We start from the raw sequence: 24386 nt of genomic DNA, 5'->3' as shown, positions 1-24386 counted from the left end.
AGCCTGATTGTACATATGCATATGGTCATTCATGTATTAGGATGACCTGATGGATTTATCATAAAGTCCTTTATTATTAGCCATTGGATTGGTTAAAAGGTTACGATTTAAAAATGTAATTTTAGATTATATGAGCCTAATAGCATTCTAAAATCTTAGGAGGGCAAAATGAATCCTGTATGAACTCATTTAAAACATAAATGAATCTTTAAATTATAACCTTTAAAGCAATCCAAAAATTAATAAAGAAGGTTTTGATGATTCTCCATCAAGTAGAACTTTATATGAGAATTTATATATATGTATATAGTCAGACTCACATTAAATTGGTCTGATGGTTTTAATACTAGGTCTTCATTTATTAACCCTTGGATCATTTGAGGTGCTAAGATTGAAAAATTAATTAATAGATGAATTTAGTGATATACTAAAATCCTATTTATAAAAAACGATCCTATAGTGACTCGGTAAATTATAAATATATTTTAAATTCTCACATTTTGAAGTAATTTAATAGTTAATAAAGAAAATTCTGATCATAAAATAATCAAAATCGACATGATGAGCACTCGTTGCATATATAATATAGAGATGTATATGGTAAGGACTTTGTGAGGCACTTATAGAGAAGGATTCCTATTTGGCTCTTATTTGTCAGTCTATATCATCCAGTTAAAGATACATCATTTAAATATTTTTTATTTTTTTAAAAAATAAAACCTAAATTGAGAAAAAAAAAAACCCATAAAATGTGTGTGGGATTTAATATTAATTATCATTTGTGGGTGATTCAATATTTTTGTGGTTGATTAAAAAACTTTTTTCCTATGCTGTAGTTGACATTGGAAATATTTCTTGACATAAATTCCTTATAAAGTTTTTACCATATCAAAACTCGTAAGACATATATATATATATATATATATATATATATATATATATATATATAAACAGATTTGATACTTTTAGGGATTTATGGAGAGGCAACTATCCACAGCTGAGACTTGCATGATTTGTTAGTTGTGACTGGCTATGATTACACCTCTTCGAAAAATCCTTATAGTCCCTTACCATATTAAAACTGTATATACAAGTATATTTTTTATTTGGTTATTTAGCTCACGATATGGTTTACAATATAGGTCTAGGATCGATATGTCATATGTGGCAATATTAATTTACATTATTTAATTATATTTTGATTTATTTTAATATTAAAATCCTAGTAAAAGAATGTGAATTATTTAATGCAACCAATTAAATAATCGCATAATGTGTAGATCACACTGATTTTTTTGTTGTAAAAAATGAAAATTTTATGCATTTCCTTTATAATCCTCTTTTAATATTATGCCATATCAGTATCATTTACATCATACAATAAGCTAGGTGGTTATTGGTTCTAATATATTTATCATATATATATATATATATACACATTCATAGAGTCAAACTCAGATTGATTTGACCTAATGATTCTTGGATCATTTTAAGGCCCTGTTTGGAAAGTGTCAAAGTTGAAAGGAAAATTGATTTCCACGATTTAGTTTCCTGAAAATTAAATTTTCTCTTGGTCTGTTTGATGAGTAATAGAAAAGTTGAGATTTATAAGTAATTAAATTTAATATTATATAAGGACAAATATGTATTTTAAAAGTATTTTATCTGGGATTTTCAAAATGACACTTATATAGGTAGAAACAATTTTCCCACATATTTTCCTACATTGGTGGGAATCTAATTTCCTTCACTCACACTTTTCTACTTTACAATAAATATTCAAACAAAAGAAAGTCATCATTTTTCCTAGGAAATTAGATTCTCACTAACTTTACCTTTATCCAAATATAACGTAAGGGATTTAAAAATCCATAAATAATCTCACATAGATTTAGTGATATATCCAAATCCTATTGAAGGAAAATAAATCCTATAATTATAAATATAATTTTAAATCTCAACCTGCAAAGTAATTCAAATGCTAAAAATTAAAAATTAAAAAAAGAATTCGTTATGGTATACTTGATAGGAGCCTATATTAAAGATTTTTATTCAGGGAATCCCCGACTTTATCAAATTAAAAAGTTTTATATGATAAGTGTTAAGAGTTATCACATCTTATTTAGAGGTTTTAAATTTAAATTCAAATAATAATTATTAACATAATCAATCCGTAAGCATTTGCTACATAAGCATCTTTGATTCAATTATTCCTTGATAAAAAAAAAAGACTAATATTATATATACACGTTCAAGTTTAAATCAAAATTTTAATATCATGATTAATATTAATTTTTTTCCATCTTTTAAATCGTATCAAAATTAAAATTTAGAATATATATATATATATATATATATAAAAGAAATATTATGTTAGTGGGTATGTGGGTTTGCAGATGACAAAAGATTATTTATTTCAATGATAGAATGTGATTGAGATTGTTTGTCATTTTATTTGATGCATAGAGCCAGAGATTGGAAAGTTATTGTCTTAATTTAGGGGAATGATAAAGTCTTTTTGTTCATGAAGATCATGAGAACTTCATTTCGGTCCTACTTTTATTATTATTATTATTATTATTAGATCTGAACTAATAATTTGAAATTTCAGATATCCTTTATCAGTTTTTAAATTTGCTTGAAAAACTGAAATTTAAAAAGTCATAATAATTATTAAAAAATTTGCATAAATAATATTACATTTAGAAATTTATAAGAACCTTTGTTCAAAACTTGACTAATCCTTAAAAAAAAAAAAAAAAAAAAGACATATGTAAAGACGTCTTAAATTAAACCCAACAGATAGCAAAAGAAAAAATAGAAGAAAAATCATATGAATTTATTTTATTATTTTTTTATTATTTATTTATTTATTTTCAACATGGGCAAGTTCGTCCAACATGGTAAAACTGTTCATCGCATGTATTATGGTCAATAAGGTTGGGCAGAAAAATTTCGTTTCTAGGAGGGCCCTAGTCATAACTGATGCGAGATGAAGCTTGACTTGCAAGTTGAGTGAGTCTTAAACGCCACAGATTAGTGCTGTCGGACTCAATGCGACCTTGACCATGCCTCAAATATATATTAATAATTTTTGTTTTCTTGTTTTAATTTTTTTAATGGAGTATTTTTTTGAATGGACCAATATAGTCCATTGAAGGTTTTTGTGCAAAATTATAGATCTATAATCTGTGTATAATTGGCGTCGCTGAAACTGTGAAAGCGAAAATCTTAATTTGAAAAACATTTAATGAATTATTAAAGAACAATTAATTAGTCGTAACAAAATCCCCCAATACTAAGAAAAAAAAAAGATTCTAATTTGGACTTATTATAGCATTATTTATATTGAATTTATATTCCCAAAAATTACGTGTTGACTTAGTTCTTTTATAAATTAGATGTTTAAATTTCCAGAAACTACATGTGAATGAAAATTTCTATGTTAATCAAAATAACATAGGATAGGAACTCATATTCTAAAAAACTACCATGATTTTTAAAAATTGAACAACGATGATTACGAAACCAGATGACTGATCAACTTGGTGTTGCTATTGGCAACAAGTAACTCTGTTTGGCATAATTCTCTAAACATGTCCAACGGTACCTTATATTGAAACATATACATCCCACACCAAATTAAAGTTAATAATTATAATATTCATGGATCAAATGTCTTTTAATAATGATAAATGAGGTTGATTTAATGATATTAATCTCATCCACATTTTTAAGGTAATTGCGCGTCACATTCCCTGTTTAGATTGGAATATTTGTAATGTTGACCCAAAAAAAAAAAAAAAAAAAAAAAAAAACAAAACAAAAGAAAAAGAAAAAAAAATTCTCAAAATAGGTGAGATAAAGAGCTTTAGGAGATGAAAAGGAAAATCTCTTTTGTAAGACCTACAAGCTTTGAGGATGAAAGCATAAAAGAGCAAGATCAGTGAGGAATCAGAGGGATAGATTTTAATACCCTAGAGCGCCAAAGAACACAAGGCAAGAAGGGATAAGATAAGTGAGCAATCTCAAATTGCCTAGACGTAGATCAGTAATGATTTAAATGTAAAAATGACCACTTTCTTAATAACCGATATTTTTTCAGAGCAATTGGTTTCAATGTTCGACAGAACTCTATGGTTAAATGTGCTCCAATGAGAGGAATACCACAATGGGTGATACCTAAGAATTCTAAGTGAAATCCTATAACATTCAGAGTGTGATGATTAAATTGAAGATAATATCGTTGGAGAGAGAGTGGAATGGTGCGGGCCATTATGGATAGTATTAGAGCTTGTACCAGATTGGAAATGTGCCGGTGAGGACTTTAGGACCTAAAAAAAAGTAGATTGTAAGATCTGTAAGCCATGGAGATACGAAGTAAGAAATGGTAAGATCAGTGAGCAATCTCAAATTGATCAAGTATGGAACAGTAATAGTTCAAATATAAAGATGATTATTATTTTAACAACCGAAACCTTTTTAAAGCAATTGGCTTCAAGATTCAAAAAGACTTTGGGTTAAATGCTTTAGTGGGAGTGATACCATGATGGGTAACTTCTTGGAAGTCTAAGTAGACACTATATGATCTATATTGTCTAAGTAAAACTTTATATCTTCTTAAGTGTGGTGGCTAAATTGAGGATAATATCAGTGAAAAGAGAATGGTTGCAGGACATTGTTGATGATATTAAAGCTTGTATCTAGTCGGAAATGCACTAGTGAGGATGCTGGACACCAAAAGAGGTAGATTGTGATACTTGTGAGCCCTTAAAGATGCAAAGTAAAAAAGGATAAGATTAATAAGCAATCTCGCATTACTTGGATATGGAAAAGTAATGGTTATCTAAGTTAAACATGATCTAGTGGAAGTAATACAAAGATAGGTAACCTTTTGGGACCTAATTAAACCCTATACCATTTAGAGTGTGTTGGTGGAGAGAAAGTGGGACGCCAATGATGAGATGTTACATCCTTACCAACATATATTGTTTATCCATATTTTTAGAACTTTTGAAAACAGCTCAAATTGAACGACATTTTGTTTGTTTTTAGTTTTGAAAATTGTTTTAAAAAATTTACGTCCAATCACTACATATTTTAGACAACAATTTTCTGTTTTTAAAATTGGAAAACATATTTGAAAACACATGGGTCGACCCTAAGAGTGGACTGCCATTCATCTCTCCCATATGTAATGAAGTGTTTAGTGATGGAACTTGGCAATAATAAGAAAGACAATGGTGTAACCAAATTAGTCTTGATCATTAAGTCAAAAGACTATTACCTTGGCAAAATAAATAAATTAAAGTCAAGAACATTTTTCTCTGTTTTGTTTTAATTTTGTGGGATAAAGTTAACAAATTGAAGGCCTTAAAATCAAGATAGTTTGGCTTAACTGGTAAGTTGCTAACATCTATATTTAAGAGGTTGTTAATTTGAGGCACCGAATTGTAAATAGGGGAATTATTATTATAAATGTAAGAGGTATTGTTGCAAACGGCCAAAAAAAAGAAAGAAAAAGGAAAAAAGAAAAGAAAAGAAATTAAAGGCCTTAAAAGATTTGAAAGTAAAAGTTCTATATTAAACAGCCGCCTCAGACCTTAGTTTAGACCATAGAATATATTATCCAATAATAGCATCATGCAAAAAATTAGTAAAACATCTTCGTCCATCCAATTTTAAGTCAATTATTTATACATTTATTAAAATTCTTCTAGTCATTATTTAAAATCTTCATCAACTCCATTAGTTGCTGCCTCCATTCTTGGCCAAATGACTGCTATATATAAGCAATTATACTATCAGCTTATGTTCTTAGTCATCTATGCATCATCCTATATAGAATTCTTGTGTTTCTCTCCCATATATTATAAGCAAAATTTTCAGTTCAAGATTTTAATTATTTTTGAAAATATCATTCACAATTCCAATGGAACTTCCACAGAGCTGAAACAAATAAATGTCTGGATTAAGGCAGTTCTATTTTTCAAAGACTGTTTGAAGCCGCCGATCAATATACAGAAATTCCAAGAAATAATGAAGATCGGTTTTGTTTGCTCAAAATGCTTCTCTTCTTCACAAGGAATCAATATCAGTGACAATAGCTTTTCTGGTAATACATTAATACATTCACTCTATATATATACATATATATATATATACACACATCAAATTTTTTTTCCTTCCCCAGAATCCCTTCCCTTAATTTCACTTTCTCATCCTCTATATCTATTTTCTTTTCTTCCTTTTGTATATTTAGTAAGTCTATAGCTGTATAGCATATTTGCATGGATGAAAAAATTCCTTTAATTGAAACTGCAAGAGAATTTTCTCCATTGAAACGATCTTATTCTTCTTCATTGATGGATAGATCAACCTGATTCTTGAATCATATACATACATAATACTCACACACACACACACACACACACACACACATTTATACATATGTATATACATACATAAATATGTTTAATGCCTTCCTCTTCTTCACCGACCTGATTCATAGTAAGATATATGGGCTTCTCCGAGCAAGAATTAAGAAAAAGATGTTTATATGTATATTTATCTCAAAAGCAGCTCATGTCTTCGTGAAATTTTGAGAAACAAATTAGTAGATAATATTTTTAACATAATATTATAACTAATCATTCAGATGATGTTGTGAATAATTAGGAAATTTAAAGATAAATGATCATGATATTCCATTGTCATTTTTTTTGGGTCACTTTTTGAATTTTTAATCTTTAGAGTATGTACTATTTCCTTTTCTTCTTATTTCTTTTTTGGGTCAAAAATGTGCGATGTGAAGAGGACAATAACTAGCTTAGCTAGGGAGACTTATATAATTAACAATCGCTTTCAATGGAGCTATTCATTAGTTGACATTGCCAATGACGCAACTAACAGAGTTTGTCATTTATTTTGCATCGACATATATGTAATAATTAAGTTTTGTTTTACATAATTATTAATATTGGTATGGATTAGGTTTGGCTAACTACTTTTAATTTTCAGGTGAAGCGATTCTTCTGGATGTGCATGCATTCTCTTACAATGAATTGAAAGCTGCCACCAACAACTTCAGCTCCTCCAATAAGATTGGCGAAGGCGGTTTTGGCTCGGTTTATAAAGTATGCAATTTCTATAATTTCACAACATCTACCTTTTTTATTTATTTTTTTGACCATTAATAATAGACAAGTAGTGATTTTGCTATGTATATAAGCTATATATAAAGTGCATCAAAACTAATTTAAAGATTTTGAATTTGAATATGAAAGGAAACCTAGCCTGATAAGTAAAGCAGACTAATAAATTAATTAAATATTATTATTTTAGAAATTAATTAATAAGTGATGATAAATTTATTCTTTTTTATATTTTTATATTTTTAAATTCTGATGATAATTGACAAAATAAAATAAAATGTTATCCATATAAATAAATTTAATATTAATCGCACTGCATCAAACGGTAAAAAATAAGAGTCAAGACAAGCCCCATGACAACCAAACAACCCAAAAGTGATTCAAGCACACTCACTTTTATTTGTGGTCTTTCTATACCTTTAGAAACGATGTTAAGCCCATAAACAATACTATACGTTTTTACCACTTTTAACAATTCATAAATTAGTGGGCTTCTGAGTGAATTTATATTGCTTATATACAGGACACATGCTTTTTTACATACTAAAAGCAACCAACAGTAAGTACAATAATAATAATAATAATAATAATAATAATAATAATAATAATAATAATAATAATGATGATGATGATGATGATGAATGAATTACTATATATATATATATATATATACATATAACTCAAATTACATTTTTAATATCATAAGTAACATAAGGATTACATACCATAGTAAATTGTGGAAAAATCACGGATCATGTAACATATTATGGATAATGGTTTTGATATTAATTAAGGACATGATGAGAATCGGATTTTATGTGTATATATATATATATAAAGAGATTATACTACCATTTACAGTATTTCTCTTATACTTTAGATTTCTTTTTTCTGTGTCAATTTTCAGAAATTGTACCTATATTTGTAATATATAATATATATAGTTAGTGTTGTCTTGTCAGGTCCAGCAGATCGTTTTGAAGTATAAATTTCAAAGTCAAACACCGATAAAAATTTTTATTTAAAAATAATGAGCTTGATGTGACAAAATACTGATTATGTGCAATGGAATTAAGCTCACATCACGTTTCTAGCGTTGAAATATTTTTTTATCAACCTATGTTAAACGTTAAAGATTTAAAAATATATTTATAATTTAATATAGTTTTAATGTAATATTAAAATTTTATTTAGGTAAAATGAATATATAAATATAACAAATTATTAACGCATCTTTATATTCCAATTGATAAAATGAATTAATGAATGATAAGAAAAGTTCTAACATTATATTAATTTAATATGAGATTGTTGATATGTTATATAATATATAATATAATCAATTATATCATTTCAAGATTTAAAAATTAAAAATGCATTAACATCTAATAAATTTAGTAAAATATTAAAATTATTTAGGTAAAATAAATTCTATATAAACTCAAAGAATCAGTAATATATTTTCAAATTTCTATCATTTAAGTGAATAAAAAACTAATATAGAAAATTATGATAGTAGAACTATTAAATGAATATAATATGAAACTTTTGTAGATGTATACGTGTGGTTGGGAAAAAAAGTTGAATTTTGGTTAATTAGGAATTTGGTTTGGATGAAAAATAAAGGGAAAGCTACGAGATGGAAGCAATGTTGCAGTGAAAGTTCTTTCAATACAATCAACACAAGGAGACAAGGAGTTCATGTCTGAGATAGCATCATTGACCAATATCACCCACCATAATCTTCTTAGACTATATGGTGGTTGCATTAATGGCCCTTCTAGGATTCTTGTTTATGAGTACATGGAAAACAACAGCCTCTCTTACATTTTGCTTGGTAAGTTTTTATTTTTGTTTTTAATTTTTGTTTATAATTTTATTCTTGGTCATTTAAAACTAAACAAATAATTTATAATTACTTAAAGCTAATTTTCCATTTCTGTTGGAACAATTAATTTAATTGTGATCATCAGGTGGTGAGAAAATCAAATCCAAATTTAATTGGGACGTACGGCGACAAATTTGTTTAGGAATTGCTTGTGGCCTATCCTATATTCATGAAGATGTGAAGCCACACATTGTTCATCGAGATATAAAACCCAGCAACATAGTTCTGGATAAGGATTTCAATCCCAAAATTTCAGATTTTGGCCTGTCTAAGTTATTTCCCGAAGATATTACTCATGTCACTACTCGGGTGGCTGGGACACTGTAAGTGAAATATATATATATATATATACACACACACACACACAAATCTACATATACATCACATAAATATATATATATATATATATATATACAGAGGTTAGTTTTAAATAAAATCTACTATTAAATTAAAATCTATCATTGATGATTAGATCACATTAAAACTAAGGTTTAAAATTTTAAGTAATTAAATATGAGTTTAGTAAGGTAATAAAATTCTATTTAAAAAAAAAAAATTTTATCTGGATTTAATGATTAATAAATATATTTTTAAATCTCACGTTAATCTTTATACTTAAGATTTTATTTATGCCTTGCAAATAATATATTTATATATATATATATATAATATACAATAAATATCTATTATCACAATTGTTGAAGTTGTTTAAGTTTGTTTAATTGGACTGAGCTTATTTCTTACTATTGGGATTTTTCCTTTATCAACTATTGGATGCCTCAAATATTGAAATTTAAAAATATAGTTACAGTATACTAGATTATTAAAATGTTTATTTTTTTCAAATATGATTTTAATATGTAATCCAATAGTGATAAAGAAACTCGTGATATTGATCTTATGTCAACTTCTTTATACAATATATATGTAATTTTTGCTACAGTAGATTTGTATATTTACTATATAGTGGGTGTGAGCCTCCTTTAAGCTCTATATGGTATATTTTAGCACTTGTATAAGGCTAAAAGCCTACCGTATATCTTGGATGTGCAGTCCCACCAAAATGGAACTATTTAAATATGGTGCTGATTTTCTGGAATTTGTCGCTTAAATTATACTAAGAAGGCATGGTAATGTGACAATGTTAAGGATTACTACATCTTTATCTAAATTTTTAGTTTTAGATTAACAGTTAAGGTGTCATCCATAACATTTCCCACATCACTTTATTTTCTGTCAAAATAACAATTTTTTATGTCTAAAATGAAATTATACATTGTGTAAAATGCTAATTTTTTGTTGTATTTTTGTATTTTTTTTCTTTCTTGCAGTGGCTATCTTGCTCCTGAATATGCAATAAGTGGGCGTCTAACCAGAAAATCAGACGTATATAGTTTTGGAGTTTTACTTTTGGAGATAGTGAGTGGGAAATCAGCCATTGATTTTCACCTGGAACTTGGAGAATTCTTCCTCGTCGAGAAGGTATTTATATGATATTACAATTTATGTCCAAATCAGATCTTGAAAATTGTCTCTTCATACACATACATTAATTTGTCAATTTCTGAGAGCACTTTTGTCTTCCATAAAATACGAATGTGCATCCAAATTATTTAACAACATATATAATATACACCAAAAAATTCAACCCATCAAATTAAACTTCATATATATAGTAAATAAGAATCGTTTAACTGAATCATCATAATTTGTTGGATTTTTTCCGATTAGAATTTTTAACTAATAGTTGTTAATAATATCATCGTATTTAACCAATAAAAAAATATAATTTATTACAATTTAGATCTTTTAATTTAAACTTGTTATAATTACTCTCCATCCGTTAATTATTATTTGTCAAAAATCTATTTTGATATAAAATATAACAAATTGAAATTTAAAGATTTAAATTAAAATATTTTATATTTGAAAAAAATTCAAACATTTCCTTTCAAAAATATATATATATATATATATATATATATTAAAATACAATTAACTCTTATGTATATTTCTAGATATAATAAAAGCGTAATTCAACCGGAACATCAGTTTAAAATTCACGAGTTATGATAAACATATATAAAAGAATAAAACCCAAAAAATAAAAATAAAAAGGAAAAAATATAACAACTGCATGAAAAAAACTATCTAATTTGGAGATAATAATATATATAATTTGCAGGCATGGGAAATGTACAAAGAAGATAAGCTAGTGCATCTAGTGGACTCAAAGCTCCAACTGAAGAACTTAGAAGAAGCAGTGAGATTTCTGAAAATTGGTCTCCTTTGTGTGCAAGAGAAATGCAGTCTTCGTCCTCATATGTCAATGGCTTATAGAATGCTTAGCAACGAGATCAACATCGACTGCATCACAGTCAATCAGCCTGCTCTCCTAACAAATATCATGGACGTCAAAATTGCCAGAAGAGGAAGCTCTTCCCATCACCACCATCATTCCAAACCCAGTGAAACACGATTTTTAAGTTTTACATAAGACAGATTATTATTATTGTTATTATTATTATTATTACTATAATATATTATTATTATTTCGTTTTAATTAGGATGTCATGGCCTTTTCCAGTTCTTAGTAATTAATTCTGATTATTTTTTATTTACTTCGTATAATGATCATTTTCAAAAATTTTCATAAATTATCTTAACACAAAATGAAAAATTTCATTTAAGTAGTTGGGATAAAGTTAAAATATAAAAAGTTGGATAATTTTATTTCTTCTTTATCGAGCTACATACCTTTGATAATGGATACCATGTTCTAATTAACTAATATGTATGATTAAAAGCTTGTCTTTTTAGGTGGTTGAGAAAACTTGAAAAGACATGTCTGGTAAAACAAATACATATACATAGTAACTAAGACTTTGATCAGGACATTTGAAAATTCCAATACAAACAAATTGAAGAAAAATTTGTTAGCAATCTTTTTTAAGCGTTTTAGGGAAATAAAAAATACTGAACATTTTTTACAGATCTAGAAACCTGCAATGTAGCGGCATCGATTTATCTTAAATAAACACTTATTTTTACATCAAATAAATATTTTTCCAGTTTTCTGGCTATATGGGATTATATAATATAACATATTTTAAAAATAGAAAGCTGGGACTATGAACATTTTAATTTTTTTATTTTACAAACCTAGGACTATGAAGTAAAGACCAATTAATTTCCAAATAAAATCTATCAATTAATTTCCAACTAAAATCTATTTTTTATTCTTATATATAACTTTGGATCTCTATTAAATAATATAATTACATATTTTAGATTATGGGAAAAAAAAAAAAAAACACAGAATGTATTATTGTGGCAACTGGAGATCGAACTAGTAATACCCAGATGGAAGATAATAAAAAAGAAAACAAAAATTACAACTTTTGATTTAAGTTTTTCAGGCTTTGGGTGACCCAATTAGACAATTTGTTGCTGGGAACTGGGAAGGAAGACTTCACAGAACTAAACTGACAGAGAGGAGGACATTCCCCAAAAAAAAACATATATCAGTTCCCTAGTTAATTTCAGGCAAATAAAAATAAAAAATAAAAAAATAAAAATAAAGATAGAATCTACTTTTTTTTTTTTTAGGCTTTTGAGAGTACATTCTGAATAGAGCATGACACACAATAAGGAAGTGGGTTGTAGTGTCCCCAGTAGGTAAGGTACTACTCCAGGCATCTCCTTTTCTTTTTTTTTTTTTTTTTTTTTCAATATATATATATATATATATATATATTTTTTTTTTTTTTTATATAAAATCAATAAGAATGTTTTATAGACAATAATTAATTAGAACTATTTAAAATTAATTCATAAAAAAATCCCAAAAATTGATTTCCCAGGAGATCTCAAAGTGGTCCACTCTTGTTGCCCTGAGCAGTTGTCCTTTTTGACCTGTTTTGACCGTATACTATATTCCCTGCCATCCAATTAAATTAGGAGAGAGAGAGTGAGTGGTCCCACTGTTTGTGTGAGATTCCCTAGTAGCCATAATCATAATCCTCTCTGCTGGCATTACACTTTTGCTTTTCCCAGAATCCATATTTTTCTTTGCTCAAGCCCTGGCCAGAGGTTCTTGTTTTTGCTTTTCTTTCAAATGTATATATATATATTATCTGTATATCTATATATCTATATCTATAGCTGTACATATAGAGAGAGATAGAGAGACCACTTTGATATTTTATCCACCCCATTGATACTATGCTGATAAGCTAAGCATCTAAATAAAGTGCTCCATTATATAAATGTTATATTTTCCAGCCAAAAGAATATTATATAAATATTGTATGTGTATATGTGTGTGGATATATATATATATATATCTCGGCAGATGTGGTTTCTCACCCCATAAAGCTATATGAAAGACAAGGAATATGATCAAATGTCTACTGGTCTAGGAAGACAGCTTGTTGATATGACAAACCTCCCTTTTCTATTTATATCTTTTTCTTTTTTCCTGTTGCTTTTCTTTTGAAACAAACAGTCAATCACATAAAATGGGATTGGTGCAAAGTGCAAACAATGTAAAATAACCTTACCGTCCCACCGAAAGCTATACAACATTGATATATAAACAACCTCTATCTCTACTCTGGCCTTTCTTTTTTTTTTTTTTTTCCTCCTTCATACCTACTTTTTCAAAAGTTTTGCTTTTGACTCATTATACCAATAGCTATGATTACTCTATGTTTTAAGCAAAGAAAAACTTTAAAAATAATTAGGATTTGATGAAATTAAAGGAGTCAATATGAAACATTCTACCTTCTGGGACAAGTCAAAAAATTACAACAAGAAAATTAATATTATATGCTATAATTTGTATTTTGTTTTCCTTAAGGTTAATTAATTAATATAGGGCAACAAAGATATCGCAATGCACATGAAGTTTAGGGAAATTTTCTAAAAAAAAGTATAAAAGTTTAAGTAAATAATTAACTTATATTATCAACCCAAAATTAGTTACCAAAATCCTAATCAAATCTTGATTATATATAAATACGAACTTATTATCATTCAATGACAATCCCTCCAAGTTTACCTAAATTGTATATATATATATATATATTAATAAAAAATTAATGACAATCCCTTAAATATAAAATCCTTATTATCATTCAATGACAATCCCTCCAAGTTTACCTAAGTTATATATATATATATATATATATATATATATTAATAAAAAATTAATGACAATCCCTTAAATATAAAATCCTTATGATCATGTATCAAATCCTTAATAAGTGACCGGTCATAGAATACATATATTGTTAATTGTTACCAAATTAACTCAATTATTTATTCATGCCATTAACCAAACAAACCAAGAAAAGAAGGAAAAGAAATTAAGACTATATGTCTATATGTGCTAAACGATTTAACTTGCTAATTAACAAAACAATTAAATTTGCAAAATAATTCTCATAAACCCCATAAAAACAAAGTGAAAAGAATTAAAACAATCCAAATTGATCAAACCCCCAAAAGCAAAAAAGTTTCATTAAAAGAAAAGAGATCAAATTGGTTCTGATTTCTCAGAATATGTATATATATATATAGATATATTTTTCTTTTTTTAGAAGAAGAAGAAGAAGAAAAACAAGAGGAGAGAAGACCCATAAGTCATATGAAATGTCCATTAGACATGCGTGCAACAAGATCGGCAAGATGTAAGTTATAACTTCCATGTGTGTCAGGGAGGTCACAGTTCTATTTTTTTAAAAAAAGAAAAAAAGAAAAAAATCGCTGTAATTTGGGCCACTGATTTCTTTTTCCCAATCTCCTCGTTACAAGTGTTAGTTTCCATAATTAAAATCTCAAATGCCAAATTTATTATCATTTTAATTATTCTCTCAGCATATATATATATATATATATATAGATATATATGCAATCACATCCTTGTGAAAATTAAAAAAAAAAAAGGAAAAAAACCTAAAATCCAAGAAGATATGAGAAAGAAAAAAAGAAGAAGAAGAAGATAAAAGATAACGTACCTTGCTCAGAAAAGGGTATTTTGAGGAACCTGCAAAACTTTCAATATATATATATATATACATATTTATGTACATATATTTATCAATGCTGACCTTTCAGACGATTTTCCATCTGGGAATCAATCAAAATACACATTTTTTTTCATGAAAAATGTTAGAAGAATTCACAAAAAAAAAAAAAAAAAAAAGTTTAGAAGAAATGAAAATTGATACCATGTAGATGAAATACATGGAATATGCATGGCTCCTCATACGCCATCCACGGAGGCCATCGATTTTCCGGTGGGCTCTCTGCAAATGGCATACAGGGAGCCAGGCATACATACTTTGTATGTTTTTGCATGATATCATAGCAGCACATGCATTAAATTTTGTAGTCACCGAAGAAGATAATGAGATAGACAATATACATACATATATAGACATGTATGGATGTGTAATTCCCTATCTGCTACCTACATAACATTCAAGCAATATGGCTAATCCATAGAAACCCATGATCTAGACCATGGCAAATATGGATGTATGTGCAATATGTGAATGCATGGATACAGATATATACATATATAGATATATACACATCTCCATGGTTCACGATTGAAAAACTTCCAAGGGGATGAAAAGGGTGAGATAAGGAGGTATATATGGAGGAAAGGAAAGGTAAAAAAGGGAAAGGAAAAAGGAGAGAGAAAGAGGGAGAGATCTATGAGGAAGGAAATGAAAGGAGGCAAGCCAAAAACTGGGTCATAATCAAAATCAAGTTTCAAAAGCCCCACAAAAAATAAAAACCCATTTGAATTGCCATAAAACAAGCAAAATCCACTGGGCTAAACTTAGGGTATTAGGGTATAGGGCTAACAAAATTTTTCCAATTTTTTGTTTTTGCTTTTTTTTTTTTTTTTTTTTTCTTCTTCTTCTTTGGTGGGGTTTCTCTGAGGGAAAGAAGGAAAAAATGTGGGGTTGGAGTTGCACCCCAGCTTTGCCTCTAAATATAGAACACCGCAGAGAGAGAAGAGAGAGAGAGAGAGAGAGAGAGAGAGAGAGAGAGAGAGAGTTGGGTTTAGTAACCACGCAATTTCCTTAGCTAGGCCTTATGGTGTTTGAAATCTCCTTTTCTGGGTCGTAAAGCAAACGTTGCTTTTCTCTTCTGAAGCTGATTTTGTCTGGGAGTGCTTGGAAGACATATGGATTCCTCATCTCCTACTCTCTTTTTTATTATTATTATTATTAATTAATAAAAAAAAAAAAGCTAAAGAAAGTAAAAGAGAAAACATCATAATTTATCTTCTTTTTCTTTTTTCATCTCCATCACTTCCCTCTTCTCTTTATCGTCCCTCTTCTCTTTTCTTTTTTACATCTCTTTTTCTTTTATACCATATTCATATTATATTATATACTATAATTCATTTTTTTTATGTATATATTTATATAAGGAACAGAGATTTGTACTTAACCCCATTTAGATTAAGACATATTAGAATAATCCATAGCCAGACCATGTTGCTTTCTGAGCTCCCTATATATATATATTTTACTTATTCCGTCCATACAGGTAATGCTACTCCACACCACTTAAAAACCCATTTGATTAATATATAATTAACCTTTTTATCGTTAACTAACACCATAACCTCTACCACACTCTCTTGGGTTTTTTTCCTTAATTTTATATAATTATTTCCTTTGTCTTCTATCTTTTCTTCCCCCTTTCCCTTATCATAATAATAATAATAATAAATAACAAAACTTAAAAAAAAATAAAAATAAAAAGAGTTTCTTTTTATCACAAATCTTACCTACCCTTTTTGCCCCTTGATCTTAGTTTATTTGATGTAATAAAAAATCTTCTTCTCTCTCTAATGTATTTTTTTTTTCTTTTTCTTTTTTTATGTCAATTGATATACAGTAATGACTTTATCCTTTATTTAACAAATCATAACATGGGGAATGATGTCTTAATGTTTTGTTAGCTTGTATTGGATTTATATATATATATATATATATAATATTTGCATTGAATTTTGTTAAGATAATATAAACGAATGATTACTCAATTCCTATTAGCTTAGGTTCTTAAGCTATTTATTATTATTACTTTTTATTTTTTATATTGAAGATGAGAGAGTTTGAACTCACATCATTATTTGAAGATACAATAGATTTATAATTGGATAGTCCCCATAGAAATATAGCTTAAACTTATGAAAAAATGATAATTCAATTTATTTAACTTTTCCATTTAGGGTTCAGTTATGTTTATATTAGTTTTTTAAACAACAATATTTTGATTCATTGTTTATTGGCGTATCATTTGATAAATGAATATATTTTCTTTTAACACATTTGATGTATAATTTGGCGTCCACGTTGATGATGCTATTCTTTTCATAGAATATAAAAATTTTCTCTCGTTGTTTGTAAATTGTAATGTATTTTGTACTTTCGGTTTTGTTGATTTGTAATGTGATCGACATGCATGGCTTTATTTCTCATCACTAGTTGCGATGGATGTCCTTATTTGTACAAGACCAAATGCCAAAAATTTCCAATATGGTTTCTAACCTTATGTGATTTTCCAACGAATGGTCAATATCTACACGAGAATCTTTAGCTGTCATAATAAGGCCACCAATAGAATTTTAGGGGTTGACATAAAAGAACAAGGTGGCAGAATTGTCTTGTATTTCTCTACCTTGTAATTGTTAATAACATTTAGTAAATTAGTAATTTATTTTTTTTTTGTGTTTTTTTTTTTTTTTGCAATACATGTATACATTCTCATAAGGACAAACACATATTTTTAACATTAGGTGTCTTCTTTTATTATAAAATTTAAAATTTAATTTAAAAAAGTAGTTAAATATGAGTTTAATTACATATTAAATTACTATTTAGAAAAAATGAACCTTATCAAAACTTGATAATTAATAAAGTTAATTTTAAATTTTAATTTTCGATGCAATATAGGGAATGAAAAAGGAAGTCCTAATGTTAGTACTAATATTAAGGGCTTGTGTTGAGAATAGCTATAGTATATCTATATATATTCAAATTCATATCAGGACAATCTGATGACTTTGTTATAAAATTTTTTTTTATTAGTTTTTGAATCGCATTAAAAGTTAAAATTTAATTCAAAAAGCGATCAAATATAAGTTTAATAATATAGTAAGACTTTATTTAGGAAAAATGAATAATGTTAGGATCTGATGATTAATAAATGTAATTTTTAATTTCAACTATTTATGCGATCCAAATATTGTAAAATAAAAGTTTTGACATTGGTCTTAATATTAAATATTTGATTTAAACTTGATTATATATATATATATATATATATAGAGAGAGAGAGAGAGAGAGAGAGAGAAATGATATAGTAAGGAATTTATGGAGAGCGATTATGAGAGATAATATTCATAAAAGTTAGATCTGTAATATTTTTGTGATATGATAACTGTGGATGATTGTCTATATATATATATATATATTCATATTCATATTCATTCACATGTTCAACATTATTGTGTTTTTTCACCTTGTTCAACATTATTGTGTTTTTTTAAAGGTGAATTCAAGTCTTTTTGGAGCAGTTTAATTTGATTTCAAGTCTCCATTCTCCACATAAAAAAGAAAAAAGAAAGAAAAAGGTGAAATCAATTTTTTACATATAGATGTTGGTGAAATCAAAATTTCAATACTAAGGCTATACATTTTGATATATCACTGAGTAAGTTGGTAACTTGGTACCAGTAGCATAGTTGTTAACTAAGAAACAAAGACGTCTATTAGTTAAGGCGCATGATCAGCTTGTAAAAAATGTTTCTAGCCTATTTACCAAAAAATAAGAATAAAAAGAAAAATAAAAGAAAAAGATTCTAGCCACAGTATTAATGGCTATTACTCAACCCAAATAGCTGTTTCATCACAATCGATAGAAAATCTAGGAAGTATTTCAAAATTAATTTTGAACTTTAACCATGGAAATGGTGATTGAAGTTATTTGTTATTTGTGTAAATTCATATTTCGTAGATAATAGTGGATAAGAATTAAGGGCTAATTTCAATCGCATTCTCCATTTTTCTTTCTTCCTTTTTTTTTTTTTTTTTTTAAGGATAAAATAAGCAAATACACTTGGATATACGCATTAAACAAAAAGCAAATTATAATGACTTTATATCTCAAGTTTACCTTTTCTTTGTTATTTTAAAATGAAAAGTGTCAATATTATTATACCTCCAAACTATGACGTTAATCTTCTTGCGAGATAACCTAGTGGCAATATCACACAACAGCCAAAAATAAAAAATAAAAAAATAAAAAAATTGATAGATTATAAATTTTCTTTATGTTAAAAAATTATGATACATTATACTTATTGTCCTGCAAATTATAACAATTTTCAGACTGTCCCTAATTTTTTTTTTTTAATATGTCAGATTAGTTCAATTATACTATTTGTTTTGACGAATTTGGTAAAATTAATTATGCAGGCTTAGAATAGTAATATCAATAAAAACTAATAAAAATGATAAAAATTAATGGAAATATATTTTAAAAATAGAAATTTTTATTGAAATTTTAGGATTAACTTATTTAATTAATTAATTATCAAATTGACTATTAAAATTGCAAAAATATTGAATAGATATTATATTTTTCTTAATCAATTAATTCATAATAAGCGTTAAATAGTTAAAAATATACTATCATTAATAAAAAAAGTAAAAAAATACATATTTAATAAAATTATTATTCATTAAGATGTATATAACCATTATTACAATTATATTATATTTTATTAATATACTTTCAATACTATAAAAAACTCTTGAGTGACTGAGAATTGCTTGTATCTTCTTCATTCTCATTTTGAAATGTAAAATGTATGAAATAATTATTAAAAAATTTATTTCCTTGATAATTTTGCATGTAATTGTTAATATACCATAGATACCGAAATTTTAAATTTTGATTTGCAGAAATTATATTTCCTACATATCTTTCAATTTTGGTCTACATTCTAATTTTTATTTACTCTATAATATATATAAAAATATTAAATTTATTATTATAAAAGATAATAATAGGTAAGTAAACTTATAACTTGTGATACTAATTTTATCTTGATAGGTAGACTTGTCTAATATAATATTAGATATTATTTGTCAAATGTGAATTTTTTTAGTTTTATTTGCCTAATGATTGGAAGACAATTAAGAAGTAAAACAAAATTATCAATAATATTAATTTGGCAAAAGATTTTACTAAACATTAATAATATTTATAAACTTTTTTAACAAAAAAAAACATAGATATTTTCAAAATTTCTATAGAAATTTTATGAAAATTTATAAAAATTTCATGGAAATTTCAGAAATTTTCAAGGAAGATTTGGATTTTTAAACCAAATTATGAAATATTAGATGTGGATATTATAATGGAAATTTCTATCGAAATTATGAAAAAATATGTTCGAAAACTAAATTTGGGTGGATATTAAGGAAATTATACCCATTTCCACTTGGAAGCTAAATTTCCTTTTGATGTGTTCGAAAAATAGAAATTTTGTGGAAATTTTCTGAAAAGTTATGATATTTGAAAAAAGTGGAATTGGCATGAGAAACTGATGGAGTAAATCTTGAGGAAGAATATGATAGGTGAACCTATGATTTAGTTGGTAAAATGTTGTGTTGGTATGTTTAAGACCTTAAAAATGGCACTAAAATGGATTTAATGTAATAGTGTGCTTCAACATTTTGAAGTAGTTGAAGATGAAGAAGGATAGAATTGAGTTGATAAAGAATGACCAACCAACAAATGAAGGTAGCACATAATTTGATCCAAACTATTCTGAGGAAACAAACTGAGAAGGTAAAGTGGGCGAATAAGACACTATTGTATATTGGGTAGGTGAACCACCTGAAGGGATTGCACTGCTCATATAATTGGTTTTGAAACGACGATAGCAATACATTTTAGTATTTCCATATAGTCCACAAAGCTAACAAGTATGTTTGGAAGACCTTCCACCATTATGGACATAAGTATCACAATCACTACCTTAATAAATATTTCCATTACCATGGCCAGCATAAAACACTTTATTGGTGTAATCATTAGTTCCTAGTTCCAAAAACAAGAAAAGATGAATAGTTATAACTTGGGAAGCCATATGGATGACCATGTACACTATAACCAACATTAGGCATAAATAGTTTTCAAATAAATATGAAATAGGGATGACCATGTACAAAAGTTTGACATTGAAGGCACATAATTAGGGCTAGATTCAATAACTAAATGAGTAGCTTTATGATTCAGATCAAGATTGACATCAAAGTGAGCTTCGTCAAGCTTTGATTCATAAGATAACATATAATGTTGATTTTCATCCTCAGCGACTATCAGATTTTTGGCTAAATCTTTCATCTTGAAGATGTAATTGTTCAACAGAAAGATTATTCTTTTTCATATTTTGAAGAAGCTTTTGATAATGGACAACATGACTAGGTTACTTGGCTACATATCGATTTGCAATTGCTGTCTACAACTCAAAAGTTGTATCCTTTTCAATGAAGTTCCATATAACCTCTTTGACAATAGAGCCTTAAGCATTCCTACGAGAAATAAATGTTGAATTGCCTAACCTTCATGATTCTTGTTCGAATGATTGACTGTTGTATCACAAGAAAGAGAATTGGACAATGAAAAGTCAAAGTTCTCCTTTTGATGAACCGATCGTATGAAGAATAACGACTTTGTGAGTCTATGGCCCTTATGTTGGATATTTTGTGTAAACTAGCTATAATCATGTGACTCACTTACGAGGTTTGTATGTACTAGTAATGAAACTAGCTTATTTAATGACCTTTTTTAGTAGAGCCTATTAGACTGAAAGACTTTTTCTCTCTAATAGCCAATTAGACATATTATCTCTAATGGCCCAATTAGCTTATTTCTTATTTTTATTATTATTAATATTATTCATTATATATTTTATTATTTTTATTTTTATTATTACTATTATTTTATTCATTAATTATTTTGTATATATATATATATATTTGGAATAAGTGATTAGAGAATTAGTATGATACATACAATAAATTAGGGCTTGAGGTATCTGTAGATACTTATATGGTGAAAACCTGAGGGAGAAAGGTTGAAAAGCAGTGTGTCCATTAGGCATTGCTCCTATCACTTTATTATTTGTTTTATAGATCAAATAATTTTATATTGATTCAATGGCTGTATTTGAAAGATTAGTAATTTAATTTAATCAAGCATAGTTTTGTAATTATGTGTGTAAAGATCTTAGGAATGCAATGCTGTATTTGATTCATATTTAATTGTTTATGTTATAGTAGCACTAACAATTGGTATAAAAGCCGCTCACATAAATTCTATTACATTTTATTTTATGCATTAAATTTATGGGTGTATTCGGATTCTATTACACCGATAGTTATTTGATCAAAATTAAACTTTGAATTTTATTAATTAATTTCTTTTGATCTTTCTTGAGCTCTTTAATTGAAACAAATATATACATATTATATAAGATGGGTGCAGTATCGGATTCACATCGATTTTGACCAAATTTTGTAAAATTTATTTTTTAGGAAAATTGAGGCTTGGATTTATTTGTAAACTAATTTTCTAATGGAATGGAGCATCTTTTGATGTTCAATTTGGCCAAAGAACCTGCGTTTTTTGTTCAAAACTGTGAAACCATTAAAAATACTATCTTGTTTGGGTGTCAAATTTTTTGCCATGCTTTGAACAAATTGGTTTGGGTATTTTGGTGACCACATTGAGATGAGAACAACAAGACCAATATTGCCCTAAAATTCTCTAGAATGGCATGCAATCTTATCAACGCCAAAATTTTTCTTTTGAGTTTGGATGTTGATTTTGGGCATTTTTTGCCAATTGATATTTGGATTATGTTTCCCATTCTGAGATGAAAAGTAAACACTAGAATCGAATGAAATAGTGGCCAAAAAGTCAATTTTAGGTGGTCAAAGAAGACGGTTGCATGATCTATTTCTCTCCAAATGGGTCGTACCGCGACTCGGTTGGGTAGAGAAGGTGATCCACATGGCAAGTTGTGTGGAAATTGGTGTGTGTTATTTGCTGACGTTAGCATGGTGACATCAACATGACATGTTGTTGCCGATGTCAGCAGGGTTTTTTTTTAAAAAAATATTTATTTATATATTTTTATCTTAGGTACATGGTTCTAATTTATTTGTTAAAAAAAACTTATTTATTTTCACTTATTTATCTTATATACGTGGTTTTATTTATTTATTTTATGAAAAATTATCTCTATTCTTAATTTATATAATTAAAAAGCAAAAGGTTTAACTTAAATATTGTAAGTTAAATTGCCTATTGAAATGCTTTATGCTATGTTTAACATAGTGGTGAGAATTAGTTAAGTACTTGCCTATCACAAGATTTGGCATGTCCAATCCATGAATTGTTGTGAGGCTTAGTGCCTAGTTGACATAATGTTGTGGAATTTTAAATACTCATTTGTTGTGAAATTTAATTTGTCCATAACATAAAATTGACAATGTAATAGAATTTGACATGGTAAATATAATTTTATGTACTCACCTATAGTGAGGTTTAAATTGTTTAATTTATGGGTGTCAACTTGGAGTTGATATAATGGATAGGATGCTAAGTATATATCTGTCATAGAACTTAACTTGTCTATTTCATGAAATTGCCAATGTAATATATATTCTCTCCCATTTTTGAACTAGGATCCATATGGGTGATTAGACTACCCTATCGCTCGTTTAATTACTTGGTAGGATGCTTGGAATGGTAGTGGAGTTGAATGAATACCAGAATTGCAGATTCTAAGTTACCCTATTGGTGACTTAGTTCACTGTATTTGATTGTGGTGATCTGGTTTACTATCTCTGGCCCATGTATGGTTACCTTTGTGCTATGATGGCCCTAACGATATTATGTGTTTTAATATGATTGAAGGGGCTATGAAGATAGCATTTACATAGTCCTTGTGATATATTGTATTCTTATTGTTTGTTATTTTATAGTTGGGAGCACCCTTAACACTCTGCCTATGAATGCTATGATAAAGTTGAATAAACTAATTATCAGAAGCTACTAAAGCTTCTAAAAAAATGTTTCATCTTTTGTAAAGCTAAATTTAGCTTTAGATTTTGCTTCACTGGAGATATCAAATATTTATAATACTACCGAGGTTAAATGTTATGTAAGAATTTTAAGCATTTGTATAAGTGCTATGTGATAGTCATGGAGAATCACATGCATGATTTGAT

At 27.4% G+C, this 24386-nt stretch overlaps 1 protein-coding gene across 1 annotated transcript; it reads left to right on the top strand.

Annotated features, from left to right (window-relative positions):
• The first annotated feature begins 5738 nt into the window (after nt 1-5738).
• On the top strand, nt 5739-14239 carry LOC107413635 (putative serine/threonine-protein kinase). Its single transcript, XM_016021645.4, has 6 exons — nt 5739-6115; nt 7021-7136; nt 8781-8991; nt 9128-9365; nt 10374-10524; nt 11228-14239. The coding sequence occupies exons 1-6, from the start codon at nt 5776-5778 to the stop codon at nt 11537-11539; spliced, it is 1368 nt and encodes a 455-aa protein (XP_015877131.4). The 5' UTR covers nt 5739-5775; the 3' UTR covers nt 11540-14239.
• Nucleotides 14240-24386: the final 10147 nt, after the last annotated feature.

The sequence above is a fragment of the Ziziphus jujuba genome, chromosome 8, assembly GCF_031755915.1.
Source record: "Ziziphus jujuba cultivar Dongzao chromosome 8, ASM3175591v1".
Classification (NCBI taxonomy): domain Eukaryota; kingdom Viridiplantae; phylum Streptophyta; class Magnoliopsida; order Rosales; family Rhamnaceae; genus Ziziphus; species Ziziphus jujuba.
The sequence above is the reverse complement of the archived record's forward strand: the minus strand, read 5'-3'. Positions and strand labels throughout refer to the sequence as shown.